The sequence below is a fragment of the Heterocephalus glaber genome, unplaced genomic scaffold (assembly GCF_053883595.1).
Source record: "Heterocephalus glaber isolate CG9 unplaced genomic scaffold, H.glaber_assembly_v1.0 deba00001481, whole genome shotgun sequence".
Classification (NCBI taxonomy): Eukaryota; Metazoa; Chordata; class Mammalia; order Rodentia; family Bathyergidae; genus Heterocephalus; species Heterocephalus glaber.
The window spans coordinates 32,797,772-32,813,144 of record NW_028258317.1 but is presented as its reverse complement, the minus strand read 5'-3'; the positions used below and the strand labels follow the sequence as shown (position 1 = coordinate 32,813,144).

Below are 15,373 nucleotides of genomic sequence, written 5' to 3'. Positions count from 1 at the left end.
ACAGAGGAAGGGAGAGAACATTATTGGACAGCAATATTTTCTCAGTTGGGAAAAGAGGAAGGAAAGGAGCAGAAGAAGGGGGAAAGGGACACTGGGATGACAGGAGACAAGAGGTACTGGTAGTGGGAGTTAAGAGTGGAAGTCAGTGGACAAGATGGTGTAGTGAGAGACAGTGAAAATTTATGACAGGTCAGGTAGGAGCGAACAGGGCAAGCCAGGGCAAGCCAGGGATAAAATAATAACTGGGCCAGGTGCCTTCTTTTAAGAATGCTCTATCTCTCCTCTAATGGTAGGATACTTGTTCCTATCTGTAGTAATCTGCCCTTGGCTTCTCATTACCGAGGGTCCTAACCCCCCTCCTCATTGTTGATAGGGCCCAATACAAGATCCTATTAGTGGCCTGCTACTTTAAAAAGAAGCACAGTTAACTGAAAGCACAGGGACGGCCAAAGAGAAGGGCTCAGATGCTGCGTGGAAGCCAGAGTTGGGAGGGACTTGGAGGGGCTTCTTCTTACTCAGGGCTGTCAGATGGTCCACTTCATTTTTTTTTTCTTTTTTTTGGTACCGGGATCGAACTCAGGACCCTGTGCTTTCAAGGTAGGCAACAGCACCATTGAGCTAAATCCCTGGCCCTTATGGTCCACTTCTTGCATGCAAAGCAACTGGGACATCTTTGGTAAGCTAAGGCAACTTAGAAATACTGGAAGCTGAAAGCAAGATATGCAACACATTTGGGAATTTCTCTCTCATGTTCAAGGATAAAATTAGCTGCTTCACCTACCAGAGTAACTTCTGTATAAAGCATGTAAAACCCCCAAATGTTTTCATAAGTTGCAAATACTATATATTATTCAAAAGGTGGAGGATATTTGGGATAGAATAGGGGATAAGACAATAAGACAACTCCCTTTGCAAGAATTCATAGTTTTCAAATTGCTGCTCCATGGAGAACTTAATGGAGAACTTAATTCACAAATGTGAATCTGCCTGGGAAGAAGCTGTCCTCTGGGATAGCATCTTGCCTAGAATTCATTTATAAATACATTTTAAAATAAATCTCTCTTCAGGGAAATGGTCAAGTGATATTCTCAACTGCACAGAATGAGATCCTTGATACAGACAGTTCTGCTGGCTAAAATGGTGGCCCTGGAATCTAACGTTCTTTTCTGAGTCCACAACAGCTGTAGGGTCAGAGGGCATGAGCTCACAGATCTCTGTATCATGATCAGGTCTTAGGCTGGTTCTGGGTGTATGAAGTTACTCCAGATCTCTCATTTCTTTGCATAAATCAGAATCCCACCAAACCTAACCAGCCTCTGGAATCAAGAGCACCTCAGGAGCATGTTGGGTGGATGTGTTTTTATATGTTGTTTGGAGCCTGCAGGGGAAATAAACAGTGCTGACCTGGTGGGTGTTTGCTTGCGTTCACATTATTGACACCATTTCTCTGAGTGTGATATACGATTGGGATGGTTTGGTTTGTTTGAATGGAATAACATGATTACCCATGGTTTTGCACGTCTCCAATTTCAAATAAACACAATGGCAAAAACTAGACAAAAACACAGAACAAATAATAAATCACACAATGTCACTGAAGTCATGCAAAGAGGAAAAAAAGGTTAAAACATGGGCAAGCAACAGACATCATAAATGAAGAAAAGAAAACAAAAAGCCAATGCATACAATTCTAAAATCATTCTTACCTTCTTCAGTCATTGTGTCATAATATTTTAGTTTTCCATATGATCCAAGTTCTACAACATCACAGTAAAAGACACAGAGATAAGGAACGAGCTATAATGCAAGAACTTTGTTTTTACACATTCTTAATTAATCAGATTCAGAGTTATACTGTCAAATTCTGCAATTGTAACTATATGGAGATGTGCAAACATGGGCCATGTGGCAGACAGCTTTCACGGCCCATTTTCAGAAATCACTTAAAATATATTATTCTACTGAGGGTAGGATGTGCCCTGCATTATGGAAGAGGACACAGTTATTTTAACATCCAATGAAACAAAATACTTGGTAAAAACACTCCATCCAACCCTAGCCTAGCCCTACAGTTTTATGTGGGTGACACTCCAGGAGCAGAAGACTGAAAAAGTCCGATGACCGGGCCCGGAAGCCTGCAGACACAGGGCTCCTTGCCACAGATGAGGAGCCCCAGCTGCTCACTTCACAGCTTCTTTCCGACAGAGACCAATTTCTAGGGAACAAGGAAGCTACCTGGGAAAATCCAAGATGGAAGACCAGAGCTTAAACCTCCCTTCACCCTGTCTCTCCTGTTTCAGAAAACAGAGTGTCATGCGTGCCGTGTGCAGGGAGGGCTGTGAATGGTGCCAGGTGCTCTGGGAGCAAGAGTGAGTCGTATTCCTGGGGACAGCCACCTGGCTCAGATCTGTGACAGCTCCCAGATCTAGGCTTCACCTGCACGCTGCAAACAGCAAGGCGGAGGTAGGACCCACAGCCCCTTCTTGGAGGGCAGGGGTCCCTAGGGCTGCTGCGGTGGAAACCACAGGCAGACTTTGCTGTTCTCACCAGGAGTGGCAGCTGGGGTGTGGGGAGAGGAGGCAGGACCCAGCACTTATCTTTTCTTATGGCAGCTTTGAAATGGAAATTTTTACCTTTGTTCATACAAAAATTCCAGATTGTTTTGAGCAACATTGTGAGCAGGTTAAAAATATTTTTCTGGTCATGACAACACTTTCCCAATAAATTATAAAAAATTAATTAGACTCAAGAGATATTCCTGTGATTCTGCAGAATGCTTCCATGTCTCATTAACTGGGGCAGATGCTGGAAATCCACATACAAATCAACTAATAATGAGTTTGTGTACAACATGAAGAATCTAGCTTAAACCAGTAATGTATTATATCCTTATTATACATTCTTATATATTCTTTTCCCCACGCGCTTAAAATTTTACCTAAAGACATTTTAATACACCACCACAAATTTTCCCTTGGGGAGAAAAATCACCTTATTATGTTTCTGCAAAAATCTGCCTATTGTCAATTTTGTTAGGTACATTACAAAAGATGCAGGTGTTTCAATAAGAAACTGAATTTTGTGTAAGAAAAAAATTTTCATGGGTTCTGGGGAATGCCTTCAGTGGAATGTCTATTTCTTGTATTTTAAGAACAGTAATCTATTATATATACAACATTGCACAAGTTTGGAATTCTTAAGTGATCTAAATACCTTCATAAATATTAAACACGTTTACAGTGGCTTCACACATGTTTGTGTGTATGTGTGTGTGTGTAAAATCTTGCAGTAAATTGATGGATTATATCAGCCAACTAATTATTTGTAGCCTTTTTTCCTTACCCCAAGTAGAGCAGGGGAATAAGCAGCTGGCATTCACTGTTATTTGCTCAAGAACAGACTGTGGGTGGTTTTATATCTGTAATGTTGGCTATAAACCAGACGGTGTACACTGAAGATATACCCTTGCATTTTTTATGGGTCCATCTTTTTGATGCAAACCTTTCCATATGTACACACCTGTTTTCATGTATCAATCACAAACTGTCAAACATCCATCTGTGGCAGACGATATTGTTCTTAATCCCATATCACAAGAGAATCAGGTATAAATAAATAAATAAATATAATCATATTGTTGTAGTATCAGTTTATGTTTACATAGTCAGAATTGGATCTGTTCATGTTCAACAAATGCATACATTCTTGCCACTGGGGCAATGTCTACATTAGCTGCTTCCTTGGATAATTAATGGGACAGAAGGACAAAAAATTGAGCACAATATACCAAAAAATGAGGCTGACAATGGTGGAGTAAGAGTAGTGCAAAGCTGCACAATGACATGGCAACTCGAGGCACAGCAATGGTGAGATGGAAGGGAAGAGTATCTGCCCAAGCAAAGGCAGCCATGTGGACAGCTTACAAAGAGAGGGCAGAAAGGAAACCAGCCTGGTAGGATGTAATCTTCAACAAGGCCAGGAATGGGATGGTAAGATGGCAAATTCATCCACATCCCAAGGAAGCAGGGTACGACCACCGGGAGCAGGCAGCCCTCCCTGGAATCAGAGCCTTGGAAGGTACAGAACAAGAGAGACATGTGACTAGGACAAACATAACATGCACGCAGATGCCAAGCTCATCACGCACCTGGCTGTTGCCCTAGAGCCCATGGTTACCTCCTAGAAAGTGGCCTTGGCCACTGTCTGCTCACAGCCTGCCCAGGCCTCGCCTGGCTGAGAAGGCTTGGGAGGTTTGAATGAGAACTCACCTGTGCAAGAACATGGCTTCCAATCAGCACATTCCCTATGGCAAATAACCAGGACACCCCAACTTAACTGAATTAGGATTCAAACCAGGCTGAGGCTAAGCTGAACTTCTTCAGTATGAGAAGGAGGAAGCTCAGAAGTTCAAAGTCATTTTTCAGTCCCATCCGGCCATGTTCACTGTAGCAACTGAGCAAGAGGCAACCAGGATTGGAGAAGTCATATAAGATGCTATTCAGGGTGCAACCTGGGGCCTCTTCTCTGTAACATTTCTCTATGATTAGAGAGAAAACTTCAGAACCCAGTGCTTGGTGTTGGAGGTGAGCCTATTATCTGATCATGAAGGCTGCCCAGCATGACAGGTGTACTTGCTTTCAGGCCGTTTGGACAGGTGGGACACACGTACTCACTTTTAGATTTTGAGGGGGATTGAACCTTTCATTAGTTCTCTGTCCATTTCTTTCTGGTCTTGTCAGCAATCTCCCTACCTGGCTTAAGTTACCTTTGAGTTCTTGTCTGTACTTTATAATTAACAAAACCAAAATAAGGGTCTTGTTTCGAGTCTTAAAGAATCTATAAATAGAAACTAGTATCACAGGTTCCTAAATTCCTTTGTTGAGAAGTACAGGGACACAGATTTTTCCTTCCAACATTGCTTTTCTCAACTGCACTTCTGAGGCTTTTGGCATTCTCAGTACCTTTCCTGCAAATCCCAGAAGTGGGAGTAGCAGAAAAATGACTTCTCAATTTGAGGCCTCAAAAGTCTGATGTAGAAAAAGTAAAATCAATAGACAGATCCATGCTGAGTTCATTTTATTAGACTGAAAAATAGAGGTAGAGAAATCAATGAGAGCAAGAATTTATTATTTAAATGTTAACTGATGAGAAAAATGATTTCTTTTTTCAAAGAGCAGGTTACTTTTGGTATTTGTTTGACCTGTGTGTGAAGACATAAAATTAAGCCTTTCTCAATACAGAGAGTACAGTAGTTTCTTGGTAAAGCTGTCTAATACTTATCAAGGAGATGTGTACAAATACCAGATCCTTCGAAGATTACTTTCAGTAGTGCATGGAAGTTAAGAATATGGGCTCTGAAGTCAGGGGTGTAGGTTTGGACCCAAGGTCTTCCACTTAGTAGATGTGCGACTTCAACCAAGTTGTTTTTCCTCTGATCCTCAGAGTCCTCAACTCTAAAGGGACATTGTGATTGTATCTGCCTTATAAGGTGTCAGGGAAGGGCAGACAAGATGACACACTAAGCAATAAATATGAAAAGCTGTCATTATTGCAGGCATCATAAAGAAGTGAAATAGAGAACCAATGAACCAGGAGTGGGCTATTTCAAGAACTTGATGTTTTTATTCAGGCTTGTTAAAACAAATTCAACACTATTTAAAGAGGTTTTAAGTAGGGATTGTTGTTCAACAGCAAAAGACATTGTGCCACACTGTGGCCAGTATTTTAAAAATATTCCTTCATTAATCCTGTCTGTCTAAGACCCAAGGGGAATCAAAACGTGGAGGATGGCCAGGGAGCAGGATATGAAAAGTGGGCCCTGCATTTCCTGGCCTGTCAGAGTTCCAGCCTGGAACTGAGATGCTTTCCCTTGTAACACTTGCTTGTGAGCTCTTCTCTCCAGCTAGCCTGTCTACCATGGGAGGCACAGATCATTCTTCTTTAGATCCATCCCGCCAGAACACAGAACTGTGCTGTTCTCACATCACTTGCTTGCCACACATTTCTTAAATTAAGTATTCAGATGCACAGCTCCCAAATGACAGTGACATGCAGAATGCATGTGCATGTTGTGCTTCTCTGGACTTGCTGAAGTCAAGAAACCTGGCCCTGATGTCTGAGGCTTTTTTATTGTGATGTTAATTACCATAAAGGTTAAGAATGCTTCTGAGTCACAGTCAGCTAATTCACAATGTGGCTCTACTACTGATGAGCTGCATGGCCCTCTCTGAACTTCAATCCTTTCTGTAAAATGAGGAAAAATGCAATAAATAACTACTAACAGGAACAATAAATACCTACACAGCACTTTGCAGTGGGGTGGTACAAACATATTTAATAACTGGTCCCTCTCTTTATTGTCTGCCAAAGGTCTGCTACGAATATCTAAGTCAGCTCAGCGCAAGGCAGTGAAGTCCCACTGATGGAAGCACCAATTCCCACATTGGAAGCACCAATGATCCCCCTTGGTGGGCGTCAATCCATACTCTGACACATGCAAGTCATCAAAAGCCCCTGCCTTCTTCCCTCCAACACAGGAAGACTGTTGGAAGAAAAACTCTCCATCTGCTTGCCATAGGCTGTCTTGTCTAACTTTCAGAACCATGTTTTGCAATATTAACATTTTATTCTGAGCATAAAGGGCTTTTTTGCTTATTTTGTAAATCTCTGAACTTATTTTATTATTAAGTAAAATAGTTTGTTTTGAAGTTGTGTAAATAGTGTGAAAGCTGAATATTTGTAATTTCACACTTCTTCAAATGTTTCACTTATATTTATTTGTAGATTTTATGATTTTTAAGGTTTTTCTGGTGGGGTATCTAAGTTAAAATGGCACTGCTATCTTTTTCCTCCTGTCTCCTTGTATAACAAATTTTTCACAATAAACACAAATACTAAAAGATATCTTCTAATACAACCCAACTTTAAACTTTTTGCTTGATTCTTCTTCAAAAAAGTCTGTATGGACTACTAAAATTAATGGTTTTTCCTTTCTTTATTCTTTTATAACAAATGTCCCTGCAAATATAGGTCATTTTTTATAACTAAGGAAAAAAAAATCTTAAAGATGGAGGTTAAATGAGGAAACAACCACTCAAGTCAGAAGGAAGGAATATTTTAACCTTCAAATTCTAAATCTCACTCAAAAAAAGCTTTCAAAGTCCTGATGCACTGCAGAAACTGTTTAGCATTCTGTGGGGGACTGATGTTCCCCAACTTGGCACTTAAATGTTACCCGGTTTCCTGGGACAGCTGCCCACAACATGTGCTGCATGTGTCTGTCACACACAAGGTGCTGACTGAGGTGATTTGGCCCTGTGGGGTTCTTGTCAGGTCAGATCTTCCAAATCTATGCTAATGAGTATTCTTTTTGTTCTGAGATTAAAAATCTCTCACTGAGGATTTTGGAAATAGGTAAGAACTTTGTAAATGAAAATAAAGCACTAAACTTGAGGGTAATTGGTATGGTTTGGATGTGTTTCCCCAAATTCATGAGTTGGAAAGCTAATCTGCAAAGCAATAGAGTTGGGAGAGAGTTAGACCTTTTGGGAGGTGTTAAATCAGAGCCACTGTGGAGTGGGTTTGTAGAGTGGGTTCTCTTTCCTGCTTTTCTGTCATGTGAGAAAACAACATTCCTCCCTCCAGAGAACACATGCACACAGCACCATCTTGGAAGCTGAGAGGGGCCCCCTACCAGACACCAAGTCTGTTGTTGCCTTCATTTTGGATTTCTTAACTTCCAGACCTGTGAAAAATAAATTTCTGCTCTTTATACATTATGCAGCCTGAGGTATTCTGTTATTAGCAGCGCTAAATGAACAAAGACGGTAATCTTTTGTTAGCTACTGAGTTTCAAGTAGAATTTATGATCTCTTTTTCTCTCTCTGCATCTCTTAGTGGTAACTCTTACCACCCAATTTTCATGTCTTCTGAATCTAGTCCCTTAATGAAATCCCATTTCCCTTCTCAAATTTCCAGCCAATCCAGACACGATAGCTTGTTACTGCTGCCATTTTTGTCTTTTATTCATATTGATACCATTCTGAGGCCCCGTCTACAAAAAATGCTGATGCCATAGTGGTAACCAAACAAGGAGTTAGAAAGATCCCCAGCATCTGGCCCAGTGTCTGGAGCACAGAGGTCTTCTGTTAATGCATCAGTGAGCTACAGGGACCAGCTTTTAGGTGTGTAAAATGGCTTGGGGAAAATGATAGGAAGTAGTAGGAATTATGAAAAGCTAGAGAGTGCATGCCTAAAAAGGGGCAGCAGCCTCTCAGTTCCAACTGCAGGCAGGTGCAGTTTGATGAATCTTTAGATCCTTCAAAGGAAACAAGATATCTGGGTTTTATGTGAGATCTCCTGATTTTTAAATGATACCAACAAATTCTAAATAAAAAACAGTAATAGTGGGCTATATTAGTGGGCTTGTAGCCCTTGGCTTAAAATCAGGTGGCTTAGTTCAATTTTCTTACACATATTATTTGAATGAATGAATGAATGAATGAAACTAGTCAGGCTGTTGGATTTGGACAAAACTCTTGCCATGTACCTTTCCTCAGAAGGTCAAGGACTCTGGCTCATTCCTTGTTCCCTCCAAGCTTATATTCCTTCCCAGTGGAAGTACTATAGTCTGCTTATCTCTTCGAACTGGACTGTGTCCCATCACTTCAGGCTCCTCTGGGACCACCATGGAGGGAGCCACGTCCAGTGGACCAAGCCATGGGGACCACAGCACTCACCCCCTTTTGTCATTAGCATTCCTGCCCAGCCAGCTCCACCACAACACAAGTTGACTACGTTTTGTGGCTTTGTTTTAAATTTTATTAGGGGAAGGAATGAAAGTTTATTAGGTGTAGCTATATGCAATTGTCTTGCAGGAAAATATCTGGATTATGGAAAGTACGTGCAAGGTAGGTCAGGCTCACATGGGGAGGTGTAAATATAATTATGTGGGATTATTGTGAACAGTGAACAATAACATGAGGTCATTACTGTGGATCATCCAGATGGCACATAATAAAATGTCCAAGTGAGTCTCCAGATACTCTGGCTTCTTATAATTTGTCACCTAATTTACAGCCAGCTCCTCTGTGGTGTTGCTTAGCAATATCGGTGGTTACTGATTTCTGTCCAGTGGGGAGCTGATTCAGGCATATTTTATATGCTCTGGGTGATCAAGCAGGGAAAAATGGGACCGGGATGTGCTGTTCTGTTTTCCTTTTGAGGTGGCCAGATAGGAGGAGGGTACAGAGTAGAGTAAGAAGTTTTCCGGAAAGGAGTTTTAAAGAAAAGCAACGAGCAATTTAAGCAAGAGAATCAAGCTAAAATAGTATGGTTAAAAGATTTCTTACCTTTAATGAACATCCCCTTTCTCTTTTTTCTTTTTTGGTACTGGGAACTGAACCCAGGGAGCACTGAGCTACATACTCAGCCCTTTATATTTTTTATTTTGAGGCAGAGTCTTGATACTTTACCCAGGTTGGCCTTGAACTTGCAATCCTCCTGCTTTAGCTTGCCAAGTAGCTGGGATCATCGGCATGTCCACCACATAATTGTGTAAATAATAATCTTAAAATAATTTTAAACACTGGTACTTTGTTAGAATTTGTTTTTCCTCTTTCCCGAAGTCAAGGACACGAAAACAAGTGATGGTACATCATGATAGCTATATGCATAGTTTGGAGCCCAGCAGATCTTCACTTGATAACTGGGTCTGCCACTTACTAGCCAAGACACTGTGGTCAGGTTACCTAATCTCTCTGAGACTTAGTTCCCACACTTCCATAAACGGGGACAATTGTATTTGTAAGATTTAAGCGAGGATTATAAGCCCTTGACTCATAATTGACATATAATACTCATTAACTGTATGGTAAGTATTATTTTGACTTTAAAATGCCAGTTGATTTCATTTAAATTAATCGGGAAGCTTGCAGAGACAACATTCTTCTGATCTTCACAAAAACAGAATGACCTTGGCATCAGTTGAGCTTATCATTATGACCCAACAAAAGAAGATCTTGCTGCTCAACATGTTTTGGAGTCAACTTTGACATGTGAGTTCTAATGTAGAATTCACTTCTTACTAGTTGAGTAACTTTGATATTTAGCATTACAAAGCTGTAGTTTGCTCATCTGTAAAACGGGGCTGATTCTTTCACCTCCTTTATTTTTATATTATTGTAAAGGTCTTTATACAATAGTTGGAACTTGGAAGTACTTAGAGAAATGGGAACTCTTACCCATACAATGGGATGAAGTCCGTGGAGTGACAAGATGTCCAGACTAACTTACTAAGAAAAAATAAATGACCATCCAGGATTAGAATCTTCTTCTAACCTTTCTTTTACAAGTTTATATTTTAGAAGAAACAGGTAAAAAGGAAAAGAATGACAAAAATAGTCATCAAACATGTCACACTAAAGGAAGTCTATGAATGTCATAGTCCTTTGTATAATCTGTCAGTGGGTAAGTAAAACTCAGTACAAGAATGTTCAACACAGGGAAAGAGATAACGTAAAAATCTTCAAATTTTAGTTTGCAAAAGGAAAGCCCACAGGGAACTGTAGCTTTCAGAAAAGTGGTATCATTTAGTGGTTAAGAGAGTGTTGGCCTATAAACCTGGACTTGTACTTGAATCTTTCACTTACTACCTTTGAGTGCTTGGACAAATTATTTAATTACTCTAAGCTTCAATGTCTTTATATGTAAGATGGTTATAACAAGAATTCCTGTTGTCTAGGATTGATACAAAAAATGAGTCAATATATACAAAAATCTAATAATATATGGCACGTGGAGTATTTAATAAATGTTATCCCTGTTGTTACCATTATTGCCTCCATGTTCATCAAATCAGAGTTCCAGCTAAATATTCAATAAAAGAGAAAATAATATTGTGAAAGATGGTGAAAAAATGGTTTGACTTGCAAAGAACAGAACATCTGAATCCATCCATGCAACATTTGGCATTTATTTCTTATTTCAGAAAATCTGAGCTCTTCTAATATCAAATTTGTTTCTAAAACGTCTTCTTAATTTTGGGGGCATTTTCGGGTAGGGCAGGGAAGCTGATATTTTCACGAATGACATCTTTAACATCTTGGATACATTCTTGCATCTCTAAATTACAAAATCAACCAAAGGGCACTTTCTGACCAACTCCTATCAAATCCAGGAGCGCTGCATTTATTACCCAGTCTTGAAATTGGCAAAACCTTTCACTCTTCCCTGCTGTGTTTTAAGGACTCACAAGGAGGTGCGTGTAGTGACGGGCCCACTGTTCACTTTTACAGAGCCACAGCCCGGTGACATCTCATTTGACCAAGTCCTGCGGTTGGGAGGGGGTGGCCAGAGCAGTGCTGATGCTTCTGTAACCACTCCTGTCACCAACCAGTCACGAAGCCCTGGGCTTCCTGCCCGAAGTCCCCTCAATTCTGTTCTTTCTGCATTTCTGTTTCCATCTTGCCTCAGGCTACTGCAATAGTCTGATCCGAACTCTCATTTCCTTATTTTCTTACCACCCATCTGTTCATAGCACTCTTCACCTATCTTTCATGTGTTTTTAAAAACACAGGATTGGGCCGGGGATTTAGCTCAGTGGCTTCACCACCCGCTGCACAAGCGCAAAGACCCAAGTTCGATCGCTGGTACCAAAAAAACAAAAACAAAAAATCACAAGATGACAAGACAGCGCCTTTAAACCTTGCATGCGCTGCTTTCTGTGTGGGACTTGTATTAGCCCTCCAGAGCTTTCGCAGTGCTCCCTTCCTCCAGGAGCTTCCGAAAAGCTCCCATCTCCGTGCAAGTCACGCTCCTCCTCCGTGTGTGCCAGGCACACCTCTCTGCTGTGCTTGTCAAACACATGTGAACCTCTCTACTTGCCTTTTACTCTGTAGAGCAAGGGAGCATTGCATTCATTTTGCTCGTTCCAGCACCTTGCAGAGTTCCTGGCACTCTGTGGTGTTCAACAAATGCTGTTGAATTGAGTTAAATTCCCATTTACAGTGCTTTCTAGTCTTCTTCAGTCTTGTCACCTTTGGTTCTGTCACCTGGGATTCTTCCTGTTTCAGTTTTCTAACTGCAGGCTCAATTGTTCTGTTTTAGAGTCTCTGCAGGGAAGAATTCTGGGAAAGAGAAAATGTATGTGGCTTTGACTCTTCGAGTTCTGATCACTGCTTCAGTAAAGTAGAGGAATTTATATCATGCAAAAACACCATCAGGAGAGTCCGCAGCACACCAGAGGTACAATGGCGGCCGCACTTAGGAAACGTGATGGAGACACTGGGGTGCAGGCTGGTTGTGGTGTGCTGATGAGAGAACATCTTGGAGACGCTCTTGGGTCCCATCTTGTGACCTGGCTGGACTCAGGGGGTTCTGCCAGCAGAGGGTCAGCTAACTTATATCCAGAGCTTAAAGAATGAATTTAACTTAGAATGCTCACACAATTCTCTAAATTTCATCTATGTGTAAATTATTACTCCTTTTTAGATATGAATGCTGCATACAGTGTAATACTATAATTGTAAGCAAATGAATTTAGAATCTAGGAGGCAAAGATAAAGTAGAAGATTAAGATATATTTTGCAAATAGTCAGTTGTGCAACTGAGATTAAATACCAAACAAATCCTGTCAGCAAACCAGAGATTTGATGATATAGCAAGCAGAATGTAACCTTTTAACCCCCAAGAATTAGGATGTTGGCCTAAGGATGTTCCAGCAGGACTAAAAAATTAATACAGCAATTTGCTTCTCCAGACTTTTATCAGTAGGTTAGAAATATAATTTTTTTTTTGCTCAACATCTTATATGATGAAATCCAGACTGTTTGGAAGAAAATAAATTAAGTATCATGTCATATGAGTTCCTTAACATAATGTCCAGTGAAATAAGTCAGACACACAAGCTCAAATATCACATGGTTTCCCTATGAGAAACAGAAAATATGTATACACACACACACACACACACACATACACACACACATAGTCTGCCAAAAATGTATACATTAGGAAAAGGAAAACCTATATAAATATTTTAATACTAAATTTATTGAGACATCATGAGATTAACACAAGTTACCTTTGGCCTTTACAATTAAAAGAGCTGCTCAAAGTGGTGGCCATGAGCTTTAGACATTTATTAGTACAGCGAACTGCTAAAGTGTGTATATATTTCTTTAGCAGACTATGTATACACACACACAAATAAAAAGCAAAATTGAAAAGAGATAAATAGGAAGTAAGGAAAAGTTCAAATACTTCCCCAGGTTACATATTATGTTGTTTTAAAATTTTTTCAATATACTTGCTAACTTGTTTCATTTATACTACTAGCTTATCTTAGTTCAATGAAAAGAAAGTTTTCTGTTACTATCTGGATAGTTTTCGTAAGAATCTTTTTGGTTTATGTCTTGTACTCTGAGTAACTACTTTGAAGATAATGATACACAGTGTAATAACTTTTTATTCTCTTATTTGGTTATGAAATTTTGTTTTATTCTTTATGAAATAAAAATAACAGGAGAACATCTATACATAGAAGCTATAATTATATAGCTTCTGGATAACTTTTACTAAACCAGAAGCTGATTGATAGAAAATCAGTTCTCATGTCACAGACAGGTATAACAAGACATGAAGAACTGGCACATGGGAAATGGGCTTCTTTTTAAGGGAAAATGTAGAAAAGAGAACTAAGTGATGTATTACTAAACCACTAAAAGCTATCTAAAAATATGATAGTAGCAGGCTGGGGATTTAGCTCAGTGGTTTTGCTGCCTGCTGCGCAAGTGCAAGGACCCGAGTTTGATCCCCGGTATCAAAAGAAAAAAAAAAAAAAAGATAGTTGCAAGAAAAAAATAAAGAACAACTGAAAACGATTTATTTGACAGATTCCTACATAGAACTGATGACGTGGCAGGGACTGATGCACTGAGTCGCCCTAAGAGGCAGGGCTGTCATCGTCCCTATCTTATGACTGAGGAAGCTGAGTCGGGTGAGGGTGGGGTTAAATAACGTGCCCAAGGTCACATGGCTAGGAGTGGCAGAGCTGAGACTCAGCACCCAAAGGATGGCTTCACGGTGCATCTGCTCAACACCACTCCCGCCCCTCCTCCTCAGAATCTGATGGAACGAGACCACCAGGCACCCGAGCGCACGGCATGCTGTTACCGCTGCACGCAAGCAGCTCTTCACTTCAATCCTCACTAGCTTTGACCCGACGGGTTATGGTCCTGAGGCTAAGGAAAGAACATTTAACGGTTTCCCAGACAGGGAGCTCTGCATGACCTATTACATCCTTTATGGAATATGGTACATGGAAAAAAAGATGAATAACTGGCTAAGAGATTTTTTTTCAGAAACAGCAGAGGAGATTTTCATCATCGCTTTCTGACATGAGATCTACTTACTATGGAGTTTTACTATGGAATTTAACTCCGGCCAGTGATGTTCTGGCAAAGCTGAGTTCACTACTGACAGTTTGGGCTGCCACTGCATATCAGAGGGTCAGGGATAACAACAGCATTTAACCCAGATCTCTGGAAGAGAACGTGTCCCGGGCAGCACTGACTCACGTCCCCCCAGAGACCTGCCTAGCAGGGGCTTATAAAGGAAAATGTCCCCAAAGGGGGGTCCACTCCTGCCAGCCTGCAACAGGAGAGTTCTGTAGAGAATGGGTGAATGTATGAGCAGACACATGCATACATGCATGCACGCATGCACGCACACATGCGCACACACACACACACCAACAAAGCAATCTATTGCAGACCTACAAGCTTTATGTAAACAATGTTGTTTGACTCTTTTCAAATGTGTATGTGTATGTATGTGCACGTGCACACACACGTGTGCACATTTATATAATATAGTCTCATAGGAGCTGGAAACAACCTGTTTGTTGGAAAGTTGGTGTGGATGAGGAAATTCTTTTTAACAGCTGAGGTGGAGAGGCCAGATTTGGTGGATCTGACTGGATGAGATCAGAGAGAAGGGACCCAATGGCCTCCTGACTGCGGTATCTACAAGGTGACCAGCACCCAGAGGTGCGTGCACAGCAGAGGCCGATCCCAGTGGGACAGGAGGAGCTGCCTCACTCCCACAAGCAAGGCCTTGATCTGTGTTCCGTTCAGGGTGTCTTGCTATTTATTTTTTATTTTTTATTTTTTTGGTACTGGGGATCAAACTTGGGACCTTGCATTTGTGAGGCAGGTGCCAGAACTACTGAGCTAAATCCCCGGCCCAGTCTTGCTATTTTTTAAACAATCAGAGGGACCTTTAGCTCCCTTTCATTTGGAAGAAAATGCCACGAATATCCCTATCTCAGTATCAATCAATGTAGACATATCAATCAATCTACATTAAAAGTGGG

At 40.7% G+C, this 15,373-nt stretch overlaps 1 protein-coding gene and 1 long non-coding RNA gene across 9 annotated transcripts in view; one reads left to right on the top strand and one right to left on the bottom strand.

Moving 5' to 3' along the window:
- LOC147825895 (uncharacterized) overlaps positions 1-7,778 on the top strand; it is a 122,078-nt gene extending 114,300 nt beyond the window's left edge. For 3 of the 4 annotated variants that reach the window (XR_015439911.1, XR_015439910.1, XR_015439909.1), the window contains one exon: positions 6,370-7,778. This is a non-coding gene — a long non-coding RNA (uncharacterized LOC147825895). The remainder of the gene's footprint in view (positions 1-6,369) is intronic. The other variant, XR_015439915.1, reaches the window with a different exon arrangement.
- Positions 1-15,373, bottom strand: part of Slc24a2 (solute carrier family 24 member 2) — a 235,455-nt gene that overhangs the window by 54,168 nt on the left and 165,914 nt on the right. For 3 of the 5 annotated variants that reach the window (XM_021252901.2, XM_004838341.4, XM_004838342.4), the window contains one exon: positions 1,707-1,757. The exons of the other annotated variants lie outside the window; for them this stretch is intronic. In XM_021252901.2, the coding sequence (XP_021108560.1) occupies positions 1,707-1,757 (51 nt within the window). The remainder of the gene's footprint in view (positions 1-1,706; positions 1,758-15,373) is intronic. 5 annotated transcript variants of the gene reach the window in all.